The 23932-nt window shown below is 37.6% G+C and overlaps 2 protein-coding genes across 2 annotated transcripts; both read right to left on the bottom strand.

Moving 5' to 3' along the window:
• Nucleotides 1-655: 655 nt before the first annotated feature.
• Nucleotides 656-7135, bottom strand: C5H7orf25 (chromosome 5 C7orf25 homolog). Its single transcript, XM_037837562.1, has 2 exons — nucleotides 6980-7135; nucleotides 656-6001 (listed from the first exon to the last, which is right to left on the bottom strand). The coding sequence occupies exon 2, from the start codon at nucleotides 5983-5985 to the stop codon at nucleotides 4720-4722; it is 1266 nt and encodes a 421-aa protein (XP_037693490.1). The 5' UTR covers nucleotides 5986-6001; nucleotides 6980-7135; the 3' UTR covers nucleotides 656-4719.
• A 4820-nt stretch (nucleotides 7136-11955) lies between these two features.
• On the bottom strand, nucleotides 11956-23887 carry PSMA2 (proteasome 20S subunit alpha 2). The gene is made up of 8 exons (XM_037837139.1): nucleotides 23804-23887; nucleotides 20125-20201; nucleotides 19225-19357; nucleotides 17495-17617; nucleotides 16483-16564; nucleotides 13502-13575; nucleotides 12325-12382; nucleotides 11956-12237 (listed from the first exon to the last, which is right to left on the bottom strand). The coding sequence occupies exons 1-8, from the start codon at nucleotides 23842-23844 to the stop codon at nucleotides 12121-12123; spliced, it is 705 nt and encodes a 234-aa protein (XP_037693067.1). The 5' UTR covers nucleotides 23845-23887; the 3' UTR covers nucleotides 11956-12120.
• Nucleotides 23888-23932: the final 45 nt, after the last annotated feature.

The following is a 23932-nucleotide window of genomic DNA, read 5'->3' on the forward strand; positions in this document are numbered from 1 at the left end:
GATAATTCTTAAGATCACTAAAATGGTACAACCAGATCTTAGGTGCCTCTTGGTATAATACAAAATGATGACACAGTATCGCCTACAAAGTATTCTTGCTCAATATGTTTAATTGGAATTGAATCCAGCCTTTAGCTGTAATTTCCAGCTTACAGGAAATACAGCTCACTGCTAGAAAACAGACAAATCACAAATCTGGGATATCCTATAAAACAACTGTCCTGGAATCTTCAAAATGTCAGAGTCATGAAAGAAGAGTGGGGTACTGTTTTAGATTAAAATAGAATTCAGAAACATTAAACCTAAGTACATGTCTGATTCTTGACTGAACCAGTCTCTCCTGACATCTGAATATGGACTGGGCATTAGATGATGCTCAGAATTACTATTGCTAATTTTGTTAGGTGACCTCATGGAATCATGAACGTGTAGGAAAATGTTTGTTTTACAACTGAATACTTAGGTACTTATAAGTGAAATGAAATGATGTCTTCAGTTTGAAATATTTCAGCAAAAGAAAACCTAAACAAAGTAAATAAGGCGAAATAAACAAACAAAAACTCAAAACCTTTTTTAAACCTAGCTTATAGGTACACTGTTCATAGCCTATTTTAACTTTTTTTCCATATGTTTAAAACATGTATTTATTGCCTCTCCCCCATTTTGTCTATCCCCTCTTTTTGGAACAAATAAACCTAATATGAGTTAGAAGCATTTTCAACTACATGTAATGGAAAAGCCCACAACAGTGGCATAAACAAGTAGGATTTTATTTTCTCACACAGCAAGAAGTCCTGAGGGAAGCATAAAATCAGCACCATGTCTGTGAGATTCTGTTGGCCTCTCATCCTCATAAAATGGTTGCAAGCCACAGACATTGTGCACATGAAAATCAGGCGGGAGGTGGCAGGAAGAGGAGGCAGTACTAATAGACGTCCACTTGTGTCTCCTTGGCAAGGAAGATGGCCACTCCTGTCTCAATTTCTCTTTCACATTTTCCATCTTTTTACTCCTTTGCTAAATTCTGGGGTATTTATTAAGATTTATATTTTAGTTCAGATATTTTCTCTTCAGTTTTGCCTACTTTTTAAAAAAGTTTATTTTTGAGCTTTTAATTTCAGTGAGAGTTTTTTTTCATTTCCAGAAGTCCTATTTGCTTGTATTCCTTCCTTACGGTTTCTGTACCTTAGTGTATCTCCTTTAATGATTTTACATTTCCATGGAGAGGGAAACGCCTTTTTCCCCACATTGTCTCTGTGATAGAGGGCTTTCTTTCACCCCGAGCATACTCCTGGTCCTTATCTGCTTCAGGAAAGATCATCTACTTAATTCCTAAATTTGAGAGCCAAGTCTAGAGTGGCTCAGCTTTGCCCTATTTCTTCTTGGGAACAGACTTCCCACAAGAGAGGTGTTCTCTGCAGTTCTTTTGGGGATAAACTCTCCTCTTCATCCACCCCAACACCCCAACACTACCTGTAACTGCAGACATAAACCACGCCCTCCAACATAGTTGTATTCAATGTTTTGTTACAGGTAGTATTTTAGCCTCCATCTAACCACTTTGAATTCTCTCTCTCTCTATTTCAGAACATAGATGGGGAAGATAGGTTCTGTTTACATGGGAATGAGCAAGGGAATTATATTTTAAAGGAAGAAAAAAACTGATCTAATAAAGCTATCTGGAGCTGGACACTTTTTGGAGAAAATTACTGGACCACTTAAAAACAATTTTTTCAATGATTATTGATTATTTAGGCTTTGATTTCTTCAGTTCTAATTTATATTTCCTAAGAAATCTGTTTCAATGAGATTTCCAAATTTACATAAAATAGTGTATAATTTCCCTTCAATTAATTCTTCTCCAAAGCCGTTTTTATAGCCTTCTTGTTCTTACACCTCTCCTACTTTATGCTTTTTTTTACGCTTCCTTGATAATTCTTTTGTCTTTTCCTATATGGACTACAGTCATTCTTTATCCTCTCTCTTTATTAGGAAGTTATTCAACTTGGTTTAATTTATATTAATAGTTACATTTCCTGTTTTTTACCCAGAACTATACACTCTATTTTCAAAGGTAAAAAAATTAGAAAGTTGCTGTCAACTCCCTTCTAAATAAGATGAGGATTTTAACATGTTTTTATTTTTCCCCATTCCTATGCCTTCCAATTCCGCATCATAATCATAGTATATTATTTACATTACCTATCTTTTTGCATAATTTTTTTGAACATTTGCTTTGCTTCATAACTATTATGATTCCTTTGACTTGCCAATTTTTAACTGGCATTTAATACTTGAGGGACATTTCTTTTATAATGACTTCCCTCATATTTTACCTTTATTAATTTATCTTTTAGTAAATAAGAGAAGGTCTTCGGTGTGTGTGTGTGTACTATTTCTTACTTTACATTCCAGGATGCATTGCCCCATTACTTGTCCACATCTACCACTTGTATTAATTATGTTCTTAGGAATTGTGAACACTGAATGGTTGGAAACAGAGAATGGTTTTGGTGGGACACAGCCGTGCCCTCTTCAGAACACAATTCCCCTCAGAGAAGTGTTGTGGCTGTCCCGCTTTCTAGCTGGCAAAGATTCCAGTATCAATTTATAATGGGCAAGCACAGAAACCTACCTTCTTTCTGCTATTCCCTGAAAGCAAACCTTTTCTTTATATCCCAGTCCTTCGTACTGTTTCTGGCACTTAATAGGCACTACTAACTAAGTGAACGAACGAATATCATGCCGATTCTGCCTCAAATCCAGCATACACCCATGACCCTATATTCCTTTATCACTGTCCTTGCTGAGGCCATTATTGCTCCATCTTCCCTTCCTTTAATTCTTCCTCCACGCTACAGGAGATTTTTGTTGATGGCTTCCCTAAGAGATCTGATCATGACCCAGCCTTCCTTAGAAAGTGCAATTGCTCTCTTAATGCCAAACTCTTCAGAGAACTTCATCTACTTTCCTACTAGCTTCACCTTGTTTTATAAACAGTCCACTTGAGCCTGTTCCCTGAACACACCCTCACATTCACATTTCTCTACCTGCCCAATCCCATTCCCTGTACTAGAGTACCCCCTTCTCTTACATACCTTGCAAAATCTCACACCCAAGACCCTCAAATATTACTTCCTCTCTGACTTCCTGGTCCCATAGCAAGAATTACTCCCTTACTGTGTTCCCAAAGTACTGTAAACATAACTCTTTTCAAGAATTTATGACATTGCACTTCAGACATTGCACTTCAGTTGTTAATCTCCACTCGACTAAGATGAAGAATTCATCTTTCCATACCAAACTATTACAATATGCTTGGTATTTAATCGGTGCTCAAAAAACCCAACTTCGATTTCTAACACTAGACTATTTCAGCTGTGAAACAAGTAAAATATCTCTTTGCACTAAACTGGAACCCCAACCACAGATTTTTTCCCCTAATAAATGTGTCCTAAGTTAGTAATAGAATCTCTCCCAAGAAATGTCCCACACACTTACTTCTGTGCTTTATTTCAGTGTTCATGGAGCCCAGTTTAAGAATATCCTAATTCAGACTTGTAATCAAATACCACCTCCTACCAAACATGAAGGCTGGGAATGGACTTCCCTTTCCACAAGAGGAAATTTGTCAAGTCTTTCTGAGGTCAGGTTCTGGTGACACAAAAGCACAGTACTTAATCTCTAACACTCAGTTTCCCAATTTGTAAAATACGGTGAATACGTATCTACTTTGCTGATTTTTGCTTTGCTTTGCTGTAAATTGGTAAAATAAAGCACCTGGCGCGATGTGGGCATAAAAATTTATTTTTATTAGGACTGTGTCATGTGACAGGCATGGAATCGCTCCTGTCACCATTTCACCAGAGTGAGGTAATGCCTGGTTATCACTTTCCACTTGCAAAAGGAACAGAAAAAGGAGCATTCACTATTGAAATACTTGCAATATGGGCACTGTTTGTACTTAAAAATAACATCTAAATTTTTTTAAAAATTGTATATAATTCACTTTTTCAATTTATTCAAGTTAGTATTTTCCCTTAGGTGTTCTGGGTTTATTTTATAGTAGTAAGGTTGTTAGCTGTCTTTCTTTTCACAAAGTTGTATCAATAGATTCATGGGACTCACATAGTCAGAATTCAATTTAATTTCTTCTGCATTAGAGATTCTTTGTAAATATACCCACTAGACTGAATTTGATGCTCAAATTAAACTGTTTCAGTGTTAACAGCCATTAATTTTAGAACCTAAAATTAACTATGAACTATTACCTCTCAGCCTCAACCCAGATCAACTGATAAACCAATACAATGAAAAACAAGTATCAGTTTTCTCTAGATATTTAAAACAAGATGCAGTGCAGCCATATTCCATGAAATGTGAATACCTAATTGGAAGGGTTATAGCCCTATGGAATTAAACAAAACAACTGCAAAACAGCTAAAAGCCTTAGATAGATGTATTTTTGCTCTTAACTGTTATAACATAGTTTGATAAATAATGTTGTCTCTTGTGCTTTTTCTACCTTTAGGAGGTTATACACTTTTAAATATAAATGAGATAAACAAAAACTCTTACTAGTTTTAGAGTTGTAAGTAATTATTTTTACTACAGACCATTTTTTTTTTTTTTTTAATTATTATTGTTTCCAATTTAGATGGGAAGAGCCAACCTTTGGTGTAAATAACTTATTTCCATGACAATATTTACAGGATACCATTAGTGTTCATAGCCACTTGTGTAGTCTTTTGGTAAGGGGGTGGCTAGAACCTCTTTGCTCTCAGTAAGTGCTCTGGGCTGATGGATAAACACACTAAATTTAACACCCTGGTTGTTTGCCGCTCTGACAAAACCACTATTAGCAGTCATTGTGATGGCTTTTAGGGTGTCCCCAGTCCCAAAAATGGTTAAAGAACGGCTATTGATTTTTGAACTAGCTACTAGTCTCAAGGCACGCTCGGAAGGCTGGTCTGGCACCACATTAATTCGCTTAATTAGCATAGTGGCCCTCTCTCTCTCCCCAGGACCTCCTAAGGTATCTAGAATAGACTGAAAATCCCTGACAGCAGATTCACAAGCAAACAACTCCTTGTCCTTCATAAATGCCTCCAGCTGAGGTAGAACCTGCTCTTTCCTCTCTTGTTCTGCTTGTTCTGTGAGCACTTTTTCTTTGAAGATAAAGTGGCAGCCTCCATAGCTGAGGGCAGAGACATATGTGATTAAAGTAGTAATGTCCAGATTTATCCTTTTGCACACATCAACCTTAATCTCCGTTGGAAATGCAACACTTGCTAGTATGTTTTCTCGGTCCACTCTGGTCACCTGCAAAAGTTCAGGGCCCTCATCATCCGATTCACTGTCACTCATTTGGAGCTCTTCAGGGTGATCTAACAGTGAGTTAACTGCTACTATGTCTCCTCTCACAGATATGCCCATTTCTTGCAGCTTCTCTGCCATGGGACTGGAGACACCATTGTAGAAGGCAAAGATGATGTGAGGGTTGCTATACTGCACTGGCTGCTGGTGACTGGCCTGGAGGAAGTCTTCTGCTTGCTCAATGATGCTTTTGTCACCATATTGGCCCCTACCCAGCCAAATGTTATGCAGAGCTTCAGCCTTTCGGCCAATGGCTTTCACCCAAGTATGACCACCATTTGCAACTACATCCACCACAAGGGTCTGCTTTTCTCCCAAGGTATCCGTGTAACCAAAGACATGAAGAACACTAACAACTTCTTCCAGGTTTTCTGCTGATTCCACAATGGCTCTTAGATGTGTTAGATTAGTGCTCTGTAAATGGGATTCCTTAATAGCTACTTTCCCGGCTTCTACTTTTTGTAAGAATTTTAATTCTGCCTTCAATTTGCTGCACAGCTTGGCACTACCTTCTATGCCACCTTTTCTTGATCTGGAAAGGGATTCTGCTCTCTTTATCAGTTCCTTGGCTATGGTGATTCGTTCACAGAGCATGGAATGTGCAGACATGCTGACAGCATTATTCCTATTGAAATAAAGAAACATGGCAAATTTGAACAAAACAAAAATTACCACAATCAGTTCTTCACTGAGGATTAAAAACTTTAATCTAGCAACAAAGTTGTTCCATTATGGCGGCTGAGTCTATGAACCTGGACTTCTGCATATCTGCTTTTGGAGTGACTCCCTCAACTAATAGCTAAGGAAAGAATGAGAGTTATAATTTTATTAAAATATTCTGGATGCTGACACACTTTATTCATTCATTTCTTGAGCTTCAAGAACATGGGGCATGTCACCTGTGAGGATAAAATACAGGCATTTGGCAGTGTGATATCCAAGGAATTTCCTTATGTCTATCAGCAGCCTCACTGTTTGGCTACAGAGAAATTTTAATGAATTCCTCGGAAAGTCAAGACTAAATGCTTAAATAAAAATATGCACACAGACTAGATGAATTGTCCAAAGTAAGTGCGTCTCCCCCAAACTCACCACTTTGCCTTTCTAACCCTTTTCTTCATGAGTCGATCTCCTCTAATCGGCTGCCTCATGATTTCCCACCGGACACAGTACACACTGTACCGTGAGGCAAGGAATTAAGTTGCCTCGTTTCTACACTTGACGTCAACCCAGCATATTTTAAAAGACCTAAGGGGCCCACCAACTTGGCCTCCGCCCCCTCTCCTAATGAAAACAGAGAAGATTATGACATCTAAACTCCAAAGGTGCACCACGCTGCGGCCCGTGGCAAGCAGTGCGGGCACCGCAGAGATCCGCGGGGCCTTCCGGGTGGGCATCCAGCTCCTGGGCCCCACCATTGACCTGCACGACCGGACCCTGCCTGACAGGGTCACAGCAACCCCCACTGTTAGCGCAGGGGTGCTCCCCCGGACCCCGGCATCAGACCACCCTCCTCACCTCCCGCCCCCAGGCAGGCCCAGCCCAGTTCCCGGCCTCAGAAGGGGCGCCCCACTCCCTCCCTCATTCACTCCCGGCTCCTCACCGGCAGCGCCCGGGACTGGGAGCGCGAGCAGGTGGGCGCGTGCACTGCGAGGCTGAGAGCCGCCGGGAAAGCTCAAGGGGGAGCCCCCACCCCGCCTCTAGGCCGCCGACGCGGTTCCACTCGCGAGAGCTCCGCCGCCTCGGGCACCCTAGCGTCACGTGGTTCCGGGCCGGGTGATGCCGAGCCTGCGATTCCCAGGCGGCAGCGCGGTCTCTAGCGCGGGCTGACGCTAACGCGGCGGCCATGTTTGTTGAGGGCGCCAGGGTTTGACTCCTGCTAATAGATGAGCTTGGAGGTGCGCACCCACCTGGCGTCATGAAAGGCCAGTGCTGGGCCTTAGACCCTGGGACGCCGGCTGCTAGGTCTGTGCGGAGTCACAGGCAAGCTGACCCCGCGCCTCAGCCCGCAATAGCGGTTGGAGTTTGCCTGGGGTGGGAGTCGGTGTATTAGTGGAGAAAACCTCCCGATTGCGCCTAACTCCCAGGGTTCAGCCAAGTACACCCTATTTTGCTACAAGCTCGAACCCCTTTCAAGTACCAGGCAGTGAGTGTCTTTAAAGAAAAGGGGGGTAAAGGTAGGGTGGTGGGCATTGTAACGGAAGAAAAAGGCTCCAGAGGCTTGTCAAATTTCATACAACTGGTAAATGCTGGAGCTGGGATTTCTGACTCCAAGCGACCGCATATTCCATTGCACTGTGCCGGGCTCCCCTAAGAACGTGTGCTATTGTGGAGATGTGCTGCCCTTCTGAAGACAAAGGTTTGGGCGGCTTCTGAGGCGCTGGGAAACTTTATTTTAGCCTAGCAGGGTGTCCAGAGCCACTCAGAAACTAAGGGCTTTAAAAAAGGCGACGCTAATTTTAAAAATTAAAGAGGACTTCAATTAAAATTAATCTTAATTTTTCCTCAAATCTTACTTAAATGACAGTGAGGGAATGAAAAACTTACAAACCTATAAAGACAAAAAGAACAAGAGAAATGAATGCAGACGAGATGTGTCAACACATTTCTGGAAGAATTATTCAGTGCTTTCTATATGCCAGGCATTGGTGTAAGTGCTTTATGCATTTAAATTTATTGGATGCTTTTAAATGTAGAAAGGATCTGGAACTGCTGGTGCCTGGAAGGCAGAAGGGAAGGGAGCAGTGAAGCAGTGCAGAAAATAGAGATAGCGTGAAAATCTGTGTAAGGAACACTCAGGTTCTCTCTTCCACCAGGTGCCAGCCGACTACCATCCTTCCCCTGGCAGAAGACTAGAGTTTATGATGCTGAAGATAAAGAACCAGAGGTTTTCCAGGCACAAGGCAGACAACTAAAGGATGGTGAGAGGTGTCATTATGAAGAGTAGAAGTTTTCATACTGAATGGTAAAATGCCACTGACCCTCCCAGAATGCAGACATCTGTAACACTTCCCTCTTCACTTCCCCATCACTGTCTCTCCAAAACCCCTTTCTTCTGGAAAGACTGAGCAAATGAAAGACCCTAGAGAAATGGCTTGTAGATACTGTCATTTAGCATCTTCCTATAAGCAGGTCTGAGCCCCACTCACAAACACAGCACTTCAAATATTTTTCTGCTTGGAATTTGAAGGAAACAAAGCAGAACTAAATGGTTTTAAAAAGTATTCCATAACTAGTATCCTCAGATAAAAGATATTTCGACCATGAAACAAGAGAAGGATGTTATTTTTTGTTTGTTTTAAAAAGAGGGGGCACAGTTTAAGAGTTCTTCAAAATTTAAAATGACAGCCTTAATTTTAAATCATCAACAGAATTGGATGGGTGGGAAAAAACTTACTAGAACGAATAAAGACATGAAAAATGTTGCAAAAACATTTTTAAAATCCAATTAATAGGAGTTTCATAAACAAAAACAAAGAAAATAGAGGAGGGATGTTTTTTTTCAAAGAACTACTACTAGAAAATCTACCAAAACTGAAAGATCTCAGTTTCTATAGTGAAACAGCCTGTTAAGTGCTCAGCACAATGAAGGTTAAGAAATTCATACAAAGGCACATCATCGTGAAGTTTCAGAACTGGGGATAAAACAAAAGATCCTGAGAGCTTCAGGGAGAAAAGTCATAAAGGATTTGGCATTGGAATCCAGTTTATATCAGCAACACTGGAATCGAGAGGTGGAGCAATGTTTTCAAAATTTGGAGATGATTATATCTAACCTAGAATTTTTAAACCCAGATAATGAAGGGAGGGAGGAGAATGAAAAGTTTCAAACATGCAACTAATCTGGACAGGAGCAGGAAGACAGAGTTCCAAGGGCAAAACTCCTCGGAGATGGGGGGGAGAGAACTGTTAGATTACCTGATTATTTGACCATGAGAAAAACAGTATGCAGAGGGTTTTACAATTCTGTTGGGGAATCTGGGAAGAATTAATAATAGAAACACAGAAAAAGCAGCAAAAAAGCAAAGCAGTTATAAAAGTGGCATTTCAGGAAACATACAAAAAGTTCTATAAGAAAGGAAATGTAATCACAGTATACTTATATACTCATACTGAGGAAAACCTTTAAAAACTAAACCTTGTGATCTATTTGAGTATGGAGGTAGGAAAGTGAGGGTAGAATAAGTTTTAAATTCTCATCTTCAGAAGAGAAAGTTACTATACAGTGGCTAGAGTTCATGACTCCACAAATAGCTGAAATACTGTATTTTTAAATACTGGAGGCAAGTACCTGATGAAATTCCTGAGTTAAATGTGATAGCTTTCAGGGAGTGCAACTCCGGGACATGGGCTTTGATGAAGTGTTAGTTATCTAACTTTAAAAAATACTACTTCATGAAGTTGTCACTTAATTGGCAGCCAGGGGTTGCTGGTTCTTTAAGGTCCTTGAGAGCAGGGTCCAGGACTAGGGGGGGCTCTGAATTAAGGGAACCATGTAAGGGAATATGATGTTAATGCAGGATAACCACACTGGTTTTCAGGAAATCAGGATTCTAATCCAAGGGAGTGAACAACTCCTTCCTGTGTGTTCTTGAGCAATTCCTTGGACTTTGGATCTCTCTTGTTTACACTTGGGGGTGGGGCTAGAGGGATTACAGTTTGCCTGCAGGGGCAAGGAGACACCTGATAATGAGGTGGTTTCCTACTTATTTCATCCCATGAAAATAATTGAGTAATAGATGAAAACTTCTTTGATGTTCATCAGTGCGCAATGTGTTAGCACTTATCAAGTTCTGTATTAACCTTCTTTCTCATGCCTTTTCCTCTCAACTCCCCAATGTATGTGAACTTTCAGTCTTTCCATGTTTCTTTGCTAATAATTGCTGTGCAAATATAAATTCCTGGTTTCGAGAAGAACCAGGAGAGAGAAACGACAGAACAAATGGAGACAAAATTTGTAAAAGTGAGAAGATACAAATTGAACCAAAAGTAGGTGTATGAACAAAAGAAGTCTTATGATATTTAATATTAGAAGATAGAATCCATAGGACAGAAGTTACTTGAGCATTGATAGCCCAACAACTGGGACAAAAAGGGGTAGTTTAGCTAGATGGTTCAGGGAGTAACCTTGTTATAACTGAAATTTTAAGGCCACTGAATAAACTGAGGACAAAGGGAGAAGGTAATAGGCAGCTTCAATTGGAATTGGGCTTCCCATTTAATAGGGGTAAGAGACAAAATACAATGTGGACTCCAATCTGCTTCAGCTAATTTTTCCTTCCTTCATCCTGTAGGATTGATTGTCTGTTGTCCGTATTATTCCCTTCATTGATTTGTATTTTTGGTATTTCATATTCCTCTGGTTTTTTAATATTGGACATTAGAGAGGGCCTAAGCAAATTAGAGTTCTTAACCACTAGCCATGCCAGGCTTTTCACACGCATTATCCAATGTAGTCCTTAGAACATTTCTCTGAGATAATTACCTTGCTTAGTCACTCAGCTAGGAAGTGGGAGAGGTTTACCTGACTCCAAATACCATTCCTTTTACTACTAGGTTCTATTTATAGTGTGCTAGAGTCACAATACACTAGTATTAGATGAGACTTTCAAAATAAATGTCTTGAAATGGGAGGAGGGGCAATTTGCCATCTCCCTTCTCTCATAATTCCGCTGCCAAATATGATATAGGTGTTCCAGTGGCTGTAGTTAGCTGAACTGGAAATCCTCACAAAAATAATCCAAGATAAGGTTCTTCTCCTCTAAACTTAGGTGAATCTTTTGAGCTACACTTAAATGATGAACTTGCCTACTCATGTTGGTAAGAATGAAGCTTATAAATTCTCCCTCTGCTTTGTGAGCTAGACTAATGAAATGACTTCTGTTAACTTAAGATGCTTTAAAAAACAAAGAAAACTAAGTCCTATGCCCTCACGTATAATGAGAGCAGATGCCCCATTACTTGCTTGCTTGTATAGACCTTATATTTATAGTGAAGATTCCGATTACACTGAGATTACATAAATGGAGATAGCCTTAAACCATAAGAAATACTTAAGTATTAGTTTTTAATTTCCAGCACTCATGTTCATCCTTGAGTTAAAAAGGTCTAGTATAATCAGGGGCTCCATTAAAAATACTTTTTTACTTGTGATGGAAAACCAATAGGGAATCAACAAACCAATTTTTATTTACTGACACAATATATCAATCTATAAGAGACCTATGTGACTTGGCACTCTTCTTATCTCTATCTCACAGAGCATCCCAGGATTTCACTAATCCATACCTAAATGTGCCTAAAAAACGCCTTGCTTTTTATCTGTTTCATGAATTCATGAAAGTCTGCAGATTCTCCCAGTTCTAAAAGCACTTATTTACCAAAATCAGCATTTTGCTTTACTGATACACAGGCAACATCTGATAGCAGGAGAGTAACAAGATTTTGTCTTAACTGAAATTGCATGAGGACTAAAGAGCAATTTCATCATTCTTTGGAATGGAGTTTCCAGAAATCAATTATGATAAAAACCAGGGAATACCTATGTTAAAATTTTAGTAAGAACTAAAAAGCTAGAAGTTGGGTTTAACAGTTTATTGTGATTTATAAGTGTCATTTTAAAAACATCAGTCCATTAAACCATGTAGAAATAAGTATGCAAAAAGTCTGCAAAACAAAACATACTTTAAACATGTTTAAGTACATAGATCATCTGAAATTCCATACTATTCAGTCACTTCATTATTACGCTATGGCAGCCAAGTAATCCTTAACTTCAGTTGGAGAAAGTCTCCTAAATCCAGCTTCATTGCAGATTCCAACTTCTATATTATCTTCTGTCATTTGCCCTTCAAAGCTTTCCTATTGAAGAGGGAGGAAAAAGGTCAATTTTTCCATATAGTTAATCATAAAATCACTGTAAATCCAATTGTTAGATATTGAGCTCACCTTTAGGGTTAAGATGGCTGTATGAATGGCATCTTCAAGTTCCAGATCTTCATTATATCTAAAGAATTGTTGAAAAAACGATTTTCTAAATATGGCACTGTTTGCATTCTTTATCACTATTTAAACACAACGATAGCAACAGTATGAGATTTTTAAAAATCTAAAACACTTTCAAAAATACTAAGTTACATATTAGTTCTTTTAGTCACCTATTGAGATAGCTCTCAAACTAAGAAACTGATAATTATACGGTGTTCAATTCTCAATATCATGAAAAATATATGTATAAACTCAAAATGAGTTTATTTTAGGAAAATTCTTTATAAATTTTCATGTAATCAGGATATGGTAGCAAAATTATACTTTAAAAAAACAAAGCAGAGAAATCTGACTTTGGTTAAAGTTTCTTATATTTGTTCTTACAACTTCATGTGAAATGTTTGGAAGAATCATAAATATGTAAAAGGAAAAGTGCTTTGAAATCTTAAAGATTATTTAAGTTTACCGTTTCATCCCAGGTCAAAGTTCTAGTAACTCTAATATTATGTGAAAAGTATAGTTAGAAGGTTTATCTGTTGGTTTTAAAGTCACAACATTTTTACCTTCAAAAGGCTGGGCAACATTTTTGTTGCCTTATAATAATGGTGAATCGAGACTACTGTTGGAAATAAGTGAGCAGTTTGCTGTGCTAGGGCACTGACAGCAGATTTTTACAGTGTTCCATATTTTATCAAGCACATACATTATATATTTAACCTACAATCAATACCAGCATTGTGTTCCACAATTTTTTTAGTAGTTGCCACAATATTACCCCTATCATTTAAAGAAATTTCTTGTACAACATTTTTTCTCATGCTTTTCCAAATCCAATGTTCTCTCTCATTTTTAAAATTGAGATGGTAGGAAAAATAAAGTAAAACAAAAATTTTTTTAGGAAACTACCATAAGAATATAGAAAGAGACATCCTTTATAAATAAATAATTTATCACTTAACATATTGAAAGCTGGGAACCAGGGTGGAGAAAAGTTCTTGTTTGTTTGTTTTATCTGTAATTAGGGTCAAATACACAGTGATACAAGAAATTTGTTTAGATTCATAATTTGTTAATTATTTAAAAATAGTTGAACACTATATACCAAGTTTGGTAATGACTCTGGTTACAGTGAGCCTACCTTTTCTCCAGGAAAGTTTTCCCATTCACATAGTTCTTTCCCATTGCTGTGGCTTTCCAGGCAAAGTAAGCACCCTAATTAGAAGGGGGGGTGGGAGGGGGTAGAACCATATTTTAAGACATTAATATAACAAATGGCCAAAAAGCACATGAAAAAATGCTCAACATCAGTGGTCATCATGGAAATGAAAATCAAAACCAGAGATACATCACATCTACTAGGATGGCTATATATATATATATATATTTTTTTTTTTTCTTATTAAATTCAGTTTTATTGAAATACATTCACACACCATACAATTATCCATGGTATACAATCCACTGTAGGATGGCTATATTTTGAAAAAACAAACAGAAAATAAAAAGTGTTGCGAGGATGGGGAGAAATAAGAACACCAATACGTAGCTGGTGATACTGTAGAATGGTGTGGCCACTGTGAAAATGAGTTTGGCACTTTTCAGAAAAAATGAAAATAGAATTACAATATGACCCAGCAATCCCACTTTTTGGTATATGCCCAAAAGAAATGAAACCAAGGACTTAAGCAGATCTTTGCACAACGTTGATGGCAGCATTATTCACAACAGCCAAAATGTGGGAGGAACCCGTGTCCATCAACAGATAATGGATAAACAAAATGTGGTATACACATACAATGGAATATTACTCAGCTGTGAAAGGGATGAAATTCTGATGCATCCTGCAACATGGATGAACCCTTGAAGTCTCAATATTGAGTGAATCAGCCGACACAAAAGACAAATTATACTCTCGCACTTATATGAATACCAAGAAGAAGCAAACTTCATAGACAGATGGTGCTTACAGGTTACACAAAGGGTGGGGAGTGGGAAGAGGGTGGAATGGGTGAAAAGTTTCTTTTGAGGTGATGGATGTCAGTAATGGTGGTAAAATATTGTGAATGTAACTAACACTATGGAACTACGCACTTGAATATGGTTAAAATGGCAGATTTTGTGCTTTATATTGGCCACAAAAAGTTAAAAAAATTATACATTACTTTACCATTTACCTTATCAGTTCTATAATTTAGCTCTAAATTCTGGGGCTAACAGAATATTTATTGGAGTAGAATGGAATACATCACACAACAGACTATTCTTTAAAAGGTAAGAAGATGGTATTACAAGGAGGAATGAGGGAAACTTTGGGGTTATTGAGGAAGTCTGCTATCTAGATTATGGTAATGGTTTCCTCAGATATTCTTATGTATCAAATTCACCAATTTGTACACTTTGTGCAAATCTGTTATAAGTAAAGTAAAAAAGTAGTTAAAGGAAATTGAAGTTAACTTAAAGCAATAATCAAAAGTAATATTTTAGCTTAATAGGATTTGAAGGGATCTAAAAGCTGTTACATATATATATCATATATTACATACACATCTAACTCTTCAACATCATTAATGGAATAAATTAAAAAGTTTTCAATTAAATATATCAATATTTTGATATTTTGTAATCTAATGTTAAATGAAAGCAAGCAAAATCTCATGTATAACTTGACCCATACACATACATACAGAAAAATGCTGAAAGAAAGAAACACACCAATTACATTTTTAAAGAAGCAATTGCCTTTTAAATACTCAGGGAAAAAAAAGGCATAAATTCCTGAATTCATGACGGTGGTTACTGCTACCCACTGGGAAGGAAGATGGAGAGGGCCTCTCATATAGCTTCAGAAGTTCAGAGACGGTGTAACAACACAGTCGTCAAAGTTCCCAAAATACTTTTCTGATTTAAGTAACAACCAACCAAAATATTTTTTCTTTGCCTTTTCAAGATATAAGGCTAGATCTTAAGTCTGAATTGAGTGAACTTGCAATTATCCACTAACAACTATTTTTGATCTGATCAGTTCCTAACCTTTGATTTTTTTAAGGTTCTCCTTCTAGCAAATGAGAAAGATGTGAGCATTATATAATTCCACTATGAATGCTTTGTATAGTGCCAGTTTGAATGTAGTCTTGTGGGAGCAGACGTTTTGGTGCTGATTAGATTTGCTGGTATGTGCCCCACCCAGCTGTGGGTGATGACTCTGATGAGGTATTCCCATGGAGGCAAGGCCCTGCCCATTCAGGTGGGCCTTGATCAGTGGAGCCATATAAATGAGCTGACCTCAAAGAGAAGGAAATCAGTGCAGCTGTGAGTGACGTTTGAAGAGGAGCAAGCTTTGCTAGAGAGGAACGTCCTGGGGAGAAAGCCATTTTGAAACGAGAACTTTGGAGCAGACGCAGCCACATTGCCTTCCCAGCTAACAGAGGTCTTCCAGACGCCGTTGGCCATCCTCCAGTGAAGGTACCCGATTACTGATGTGTTGCCTTGGACACTTTATGGCCTTAAGACTGTAACTGTGTAGCCAAATAAACCCCCTCTTTATAAAAGCCAATCCATCTCTGGTGTTTTGCATTCCGCAGCATTAGCAAACTAGAACAGTATATCTGATACTAACCTTCTCCTTTAGAGCAGAGCGCTTACTCAAGATACTGTTACATGATCACTTTGCACAAAACTGAATTCAAGATAGTTACATCAATGTTTTTGCTTGAAGAGTCACACTCTAGTCAACCCCAAAATTAAATTGGTGGCAAAAAGTACAACACTGTCCTCCAGAACTATATAATTGTAATATTTTCAAAGTAACAGAGTTCTATAGATTTAAAGAGACTAGGTAATAGCTATTTTGACAAATCATTTCAATCAAGAATGTGAAGTTAATGAACACAAGAGAAGAACAGAGGGTAGAACCAATGTAGCTTCCTCATCAGAAGACTGAATTACCAAAATTTCAGATGTGCAAATGAATATGCACAACTTCATACTTTCTAAAGCCCAAATGAAAAAAAAAAAAAAAGAAAATACTGCTCAATTTTAAACTTTTCTATGACAGCTATTTTGATTAGATACCCAAACAACATGTTAATCAGCACGTCAAACACATCTAACGATACTTACAGATGGATCTGACTGAAATAAATATGGCCGTCCTTCATTCCAACCACAAATAAGTAAAGAGACTCCAAATGGACGAACACCACTGAAGAAAGGAAAATGAAAATTACTTGGCATCTTCGGTGTGTTAAGTCATCCTAAGGTAAGAATTCATCAATACTCTCAAGCAAGGCAGATATCAGGTAAACTGAATTACCTGAAAAGTTCCTTAAAAATATATTTAACACCTTTCCGATGGAATAAATTAAAAATGAATTCTCCTTAGATTGTGGTGATGAACACATAACTATGTTATCATACTGTGGACAGTGGATTGTATATCATGGATGATTGTATGGTGTGTGAATGTATTTCAATAAAACTGAATTTAAAAAAAATAAAAATAAATAAAAAAATGAATTCTCTTTATGGTATTGAGAAACAGTAGTCAAATCATTTTGGATAAAATAGAATGACACCTAGGGTTAATAAATTAATAACATTAGGGTTAAAAAAATAACATTAGGGTTAATAAATGTTGTATAACATTTAGTCCTAATAAAATGACAACTTTCAAAATATGCAGTTTTTCCACTGGCTATTTTATATACCAACAATCACTTTTATATCACCTCTTCCATGTTCACACCAAAACTTAAGAATGTTAGAATTAAGATGAATATAATATGTCAAACAGCTTTGCTTTCATCATTTGTTTACAATCATTTCTGGTTAGAAAGATAAATTTGGAAGCAGAAATGATTATGTGCCCATAAAGAAGTGTTTTAATCACTGGCAAAGGACTTTGTATATCTAGAGGCTGCTTTCCTGCTGCTTTATGAACAGCAAGAAAAATTCACATTGTTTTCCTTAAGAAAATACTCTAGATCCAGTTAAGAGCAGAAATATTCATCACAGTGATTTTCTCTACTTGTTACACAAATATGGGAATAGCAAGTGCGCTTCTATTTATACTCTTTTAAAATGGTATTTTTTCTTAATTCACAACACATTTCAAGTAGTAAAAGCAACTTACCCTGACTGGGTGTATTCTTGCATCACAGAAGCTACTCTCTGTACTAGTTGAGCTGTGGGAATGGGTTCTTGGTAAACAAGGTAATACTGCTGAGCTAGTTTCCGAGCTCTGTGCACAAGTACTCTAACAGACAAGGAAGAAATAATATTTAATTAAAATTAAGATGCTCTACTACCTAAAGACTCATTCTCCTTCTATAGGAATAGACCTACAGCACAAGTTTTACACATGTATCTCTTTAATTGTAGCCATCAGCTCAAAGTCAGTCTTGCTCACAGATCTGATTCCCGGTGACTTAGAAGAGAATTAGAGCATTACAGAGGAGCTGAGCCATAGGAGATGGAAAAGAACATAGAAAAATGAGGAAAATTAGGGACCAGGGTACCAGTCAGCTCAGCAGCAACAGTTTTAGTGTACAAAATCAGAACTTTATCTCCTTCCATGGCTTTTTCAGGACTGTCCCCCTTATCCAGAGGGGAGCCACATGTCTTTTTATATCTTACCCCAACCAACACACACATACACACAGGTACCTTAAAATAACATACACACACAATTCCTGGCATATTTCTTTTACTCTGGCTCAATCTTTCCAAAGAATGCCTTAATCTCTATGCTTGCACGTCAGGTAGTACCCCTCAGACATTAAGGAACAGCAAGAAACTACTCCGTAACTTAAAAAATATAAAATTTGTCAAAAGTTATTAAGAATAGATTACATAACAGCTAAATAAATTCCCAAATATAACAGTAGGACAAGGATTTACCTTTACCTGCTCATGTACTACTGATGTGAAATATACACCTTAATCCTCCATGCACTCTTCATCTCCCATCTCTCAAGTTTATTTCTATCAGTGGTTGCACACTGCAATATCCCTTCTATACCACGATAACAGGATCCATTGTACTGAAGCCTAACCACATTCCAATGACTTTATTTGACTTTGTTACTTTTTCTGGTTCATTAAATTTTGCCTCTACCAATCTTGTTACACAAAATTAAAAGTAATAATTAGTCCTTTTACTCACTAAATGAGTCCTTTTAATTAGTCCTTTTACTCACTAAATACAGAAAACTCTCAGTCTCTTTCAACTTGACAGTACCCTGATATGACAGGATAGAAATTATAGGTGGCTTTGATTACTATTTTGTATAAAATAACAACTCTCTTTTTTTCTGTGAAATAGAGTGATTATATGAGCATCTGGATCCTGGTTGGCTGCCTCATCAGCATGCTTTAGCAGCTTTCGGGAATTTCATCTCTTTGCTAAGAACAGAGACAGTGAGGTTAACTCTGGGTGGTGAGGCATTCTTTTTGCTGCCTGAAACTTTTTAAATTATAGTTTATCAAAGTATGTACAGCTTTTATCATTTTTAAAGTGCAATATAGAACACCTAAGCCCTTTAAGCCCACTCTAGGATGGCAGAAGAGGGACTGTGATCAGAAGCGAAAGTCCGTTAAACAGATGAAAGGAGGAGGAATACTATATCTACCTTTTCTTCTAGAACTGAGTGGCATGGTGGAGTTATCAGCTTTAAAGTAACCCTCAGCCTGCCTAACAAGGGCAAACTTAATTCAGGTGCCTATGAGCTGCTGCTTCCAAATAAAACACACACACACAAAAGAGTTGGGAGATTTTAAAGGAAAAATATCTCTTGATTTCCCTCCTCAAAGTAAAGATTATAAGCAATTCATGAGATGGTAAGGAAAACAAGAATAAAGTACCTGTAATCTGGGCCCATGCCACTATACACCAAACCTATATGTTTGGTAATTGGTTCTACTTTGTGTACACTTCGCTCATCATATAGAATGGACTTCTGTTTCTTCTCAGTTGCCAACACAACACCATTTGCAGCTATAAACAAAACAAAACAGTTAAATGTTTCATCATTCAAAGACTCTGCTTCAACAGATTCGACTACAGATGCATTTCACCAAAACTCCTTTATTTATTTCCTTTTTTGCTGGACTTCCATGTCAAGATTACCTAAGGAACAGAAAATCAGTTTTTGTCATCAGTCATTTATACTGTATAAGAAATCCCTACAGTAAAAGGTATTATAAGACTGTTCTTAAAGTACTGTAGTACACCTGAGAGTTCACATGTTTTAAAATACTGGAATTTCTACTTACCTGAAAAATATACCACTGCTCTTATAGTATGAAATTTAAAGCCAATGATACAGGTTTTTAAAAAATGTATTAGGGTATAAAGCAATTATAATATCTTTACATTAAGTTTCATAATTAACCTTTTTTAAATTTTAGGGAAGATTAAAAACTGTCAGAGAACAGTAATATAATCAGTGGAAAAAGAAAATAACAGTTTTCTGCATGTGAAATAGTATTTGTGGATTATCACAACTAATACAAAAGTGCTATATGTACTTTGAAAAATATTTTTAATCAATTTCTAAGGCATATTACTATTTTCTTTAGACTTCAAAACAGTATAAATTAGCAAAAAGAACTATCAAAAATTATGTCGCCACAGCTATATCTGCAAATTAATTACTATTAATCCCAAAAGGAAATTAGGGTAACTTATAGGCATCTGAAATGAATGAAGCATTGAATAAACTTCTATTTTACCACATCCTTCATCATCTACAATTTAATTACCTTTAATTCCCACTGAAGGGGCTCCTCCAGCTACAGCAGCCAAAGCGTATTCAATCTGGACAAGTTTACCAGATGGGCTTTTAAAAGACAAAACAAAACAGGTATTTGCTAAGTACACATATTCTCCAGTATTTATTGTAGGAACATCTCTGTGAGAAGGCAGATGTACAGGTCAAATTCCACTAGTCAAATATCCATTTGAATAGTGAGGCCTTGAAACCTTTATCATGAAGTTGTAGAGAAACTAAGTTTCCAAGATTTGTACACATAGTGAAGCTCCTTCCTTTGGTTGCTTTCTCTTGTCTGTCACTTTGAGCAACATCATTACTGTTATTTTCACCACTAAACAGCCTGTGACTTTGGACAAGTTAGTTAATCTCTGTGTCTTAGTTTTCTCACCTGTAAAATGGGTATAAAAATACTATAGTTGCCTATTTTAAAAGGCTGCTGTGAAGACTAATTGAAATAATGTCTATTAAATTAATTAGAACAGTCCCTGGCACAAAATTAGCACTAAGTAAACACTGAATAGTAAAGGTACTAAGAATGTGTGTGTGTCTGTCAGAAACCAAACAACAGCATATACTTCATGTGTGGTCATAAGTTTTAGGAATTGGACATGGCTTAAGATACAAGACCTAGATATCATCTATGACAAATTATTTTCTATATAATAAAACTATTTCTAAGAGCTGTGAGATTGAATATACTTAACAAATCTGGTTCCATGGGTTTGGTGGTCAAATTTTAGTCCCAAACTGGCTTTGTAGGTCATACTTTATTTATTTCTATTTATTTGTTGAGTTAGAAGCATTACAAATATTACAGACCAAGCTTCTCATTTTACAGATAAGGAAAAGTTGTCCTTGAGTCAAAGTAATTTGTCCAGTGTGACACAGCTAGGTTTACATCTCCTGTCTACTAAAGAAAATAAGGCCATCTTCACAAAATTATAGATACTCCCTTTTTCACTCAGGTCTTAACCTCGTATCATCTCATCTGTCTCCAGAGAAACTACTCTTAGACCTCAAAGGCCCCCTTAACAAGCTAATTCCTCTGAAATGCTTTTCACTCGAGGCCTGATGAATTCCTTCCTTGCTATTCTTCCTCAGCAGAAATGTCACATCCTCAAGGAAGAAGCCACCCCTCAGACCAGGTTAAATACCTATACATTTATGCCATGTTGTCTTGTACTTCCTCTCTGGCTAAGATTCATCATATTTGAATTATTTTTACAATATTTCTCTTCCTCAAGAGAGCATAAACTCTATTCATAGGATTCTAGCACTTAACCTAGTACCAGGAGTCCACGATCATTTGGCTAATAGAGACATACCTAGAGCTATTTAAGGAATAAACCTAAGGGTGGTAGACTTAGAAAGACTTTAGCTGACTTAAACAGAATAACATCAGTAGACACTTAAATTTTAAAAATTAGACTGTACTTGTTCTTCAATGGTCACTATTTCAATAATTATATTATGACTTTCCAGGTCAATCCAGCTTTCGATTATTGTTTAATACCTAGTTGAAATAACTGTGAATCATTATAAAGGCTCAGGAAAACTTAACGGCTCCCTTTTGTCTATTCCCATAGCCACCTTACAAACTTTTATCCTTTTGTCTTTTGCGTCCGTGCACATGCTGGTCTATCCCACTAACCTGTGTGCTCACTGAGCAAGCAACCGAAGGCATCTTTGTACTTAAATATGCCACTACTCTTATTTCAAAGCAGGAGCATCTCAACCCAGGAAAACTGAAAATAGCCTACTAATTAATTTTTGTATTTTTGCAGCACATCACCTCCCTCCTTAAATCTTGTAATAACTTCTTGGTTCACTTAAAATAAAATAAAAATTCCTTACTCTAGCCTGCACAATTTGGCCCTTAGCTACATATGTCCTTGCTCACTATACTCATTTATTTCAAGTCCTTTAAGAAGGCAAGCTTTTTCTCACCTTTAGGGCTTTCACACAAGCTGTTCTCTCTGCCCACAACTCTTCTTACCCCTAAAATCTCAAATGGCTGACTACTTTTCATATTCTAGTCTCAAAAATCACCTCTAAGCACAGGCCTTTCCTTACTACCCAATCCTTCCACTCTCTTATACTTAATAAAACTTTCTGGGGAAAGGAAAGCATTTTTTCAGGATTCATTTGTTTTACTCATTTATTGTCACCCTCCTCAACCAAATATAATTCACAAAAAAACACCTGTTTATGTAGTCTCTAGTCACTTCTACAATAATTTAAATTTGATTAAAACAGGCTAGAGACAAATGTGTTTTTTTAGTTAAGAGTTGAACTCACTGTGTTAAAAAGCAAAAGATGAACTCATTTCACAAGAGTTATTTTAATAAAGAAACTTATTATAAAAAGGTTCATGTTGTTTTTGTTTTACCAGGATTACACTCTCTTAAAGATAAAGGATCATGTTTGCTTTGTTCATTAATATGAAATGACTACCTGGCACATACTGTCCCTGTTATTGTATATGATGAGAACATTTATTGCAGAACTAAATTAATTTCATTCAAAGGGAAAAAAAAAGAAATCTAGTACATATCCTTGCTTATCCAAAACTATCAGGAGGAAGGTATTTTAGGATTTTTAAGACAACAATGTAATGGAAAGTGCATTAATTTTGTCATCAAGGAGAAACCGGTTTGAATGCCAACTCGGCTTGATGACCTTGAAGGAGTTACTTAATTTCAGAGCTCTGGTTTCCTCATCTGTAAAATGTTAGGATGACATTTATCATACATGGTTGCGGAAAGAGAAGGAATAGATTAAGCTGCACCCACGCAAGACCGTACTCAACAAACTTAGATCCAGCCTACTTCAGTCGTCAGACAGGAGTATATTCTAAGTAAAGCATTCCTGCTCCTTCAGAAAATGATCAAATTAGAATCCTTTCCTTTTCGACTTACTAAATCCTTTGGCGATGGTTTTCTTATATTTGGGAACGATGATCATCTCAACTGTATTTTCAAAAATACCCTTACAATTCTAATCCCTTGTTCTATAATAGAAAAGGCTATAATCCTTTTTAAGGTAAATGTACCATCCTCAAAAAAATGGCTAAAACTCAAGTATAGCCTAGTAATTTGAGCTCCACAAACACTAAGTGATAGAACGATAAATGCTTCCATTTTTTCATGTTTCTAAGAGAGGCACAGAAGAAACCGAAAGCGGGAGGAGGTTTCGAAAGTCACTAGGACCAAATGGAGAGTAAAACTCCAAGCGAAGGCTTTCCGAGAAAACGGGACTCCACAAACTGGACCAAGCAAGATTCCGAGTTTCGGACGCTCCCGAATCAGGCATGACTGGGCCAGAAAGAAAATGCTGAGTTCTGAAAGGGTTACTCAGAGATAGTTTACCCAAAACTGCCTTCCTATCTGGTCTCCAAAAACCAAAAGAATCCCTGGCTGGGGGCCTCATCGTCCATCAGCCTTAAGTTCACCACAAATCCCGTCACCCGGGTTCCCGCGGCCTCCTGGGACCGCTGCTCCCCGGGCCCCCGCCTGGTCCGACAAATGACTTTGCAACGCCGCATATCCATCCCTATTCTCTATTAGACCCTCTGGAAGCACTAGGTCAGAGGCCAGGACGCAAGGAACGGAGCCGACAGAGTACCTGAAATCTCCGCGACGCGAATGACCTAGGCGGCCCTTCCATACCTGAATGTAGTCAGCGAAAAGCTGTAACCGCGTTCCGCCATCTTTACACCGAAAGCCAAGGCGCATTCGCACGCATACGCCCTGCGGCCGGTTTCCTTTCGCTTCCCCTCCCACGCCTGAACTCTTCTC

Source organism: Choloepus didactylus, chromosome 5, assembly GCF_015220235.1.
Source record: "Choloepus didactylus isolate mChoDid1 chromosome 5, mChoDid1.pri, whole genome shotgun sequence".
Classification (NCBI taxonomy): domain Eukaryota; kingdom Metazoa; phylum Chordata; class Mammalia; order Pilosa; family Megalonychidae; genus Choloepus; species Choloepus didactylus.

What these genes read in the sequence shown, in the direction of transcription:
- C5H7orf25 (XM_037837562.1), bottom strand. Translation starts at nt 5,985, where the DNA reads ATGTCTGCACATTCCATGCTCTGTGAACGAATCACCATAGCCAAGGAA.
- PSMA2 (XM_037837139.1), bottom strand. Translation starts at nt 23,844, where the DNA reads ATGGCGGAACGCGGTTACAGCTTTTCGCTGACTACATTCAG. An exon ending in CAAGAATACACCCAGTCAGG is followed by an intron (nt 16,565 to 17,494) that starts GTAAGTTGCTTT and finishes TCCTTTCTTCAG; the next exon opens with TGGTGTTCGTCCATTTGGAG. An exon ending in CAGCCATCTTAACCCTAAAG is followed by an intron (nt 12,238 to 12,324) that starts GTGAGCTCAATA and finishes CCTCTTCAATAG; the next exon opens with GAAAGCTTTGAAGGGCAAAT.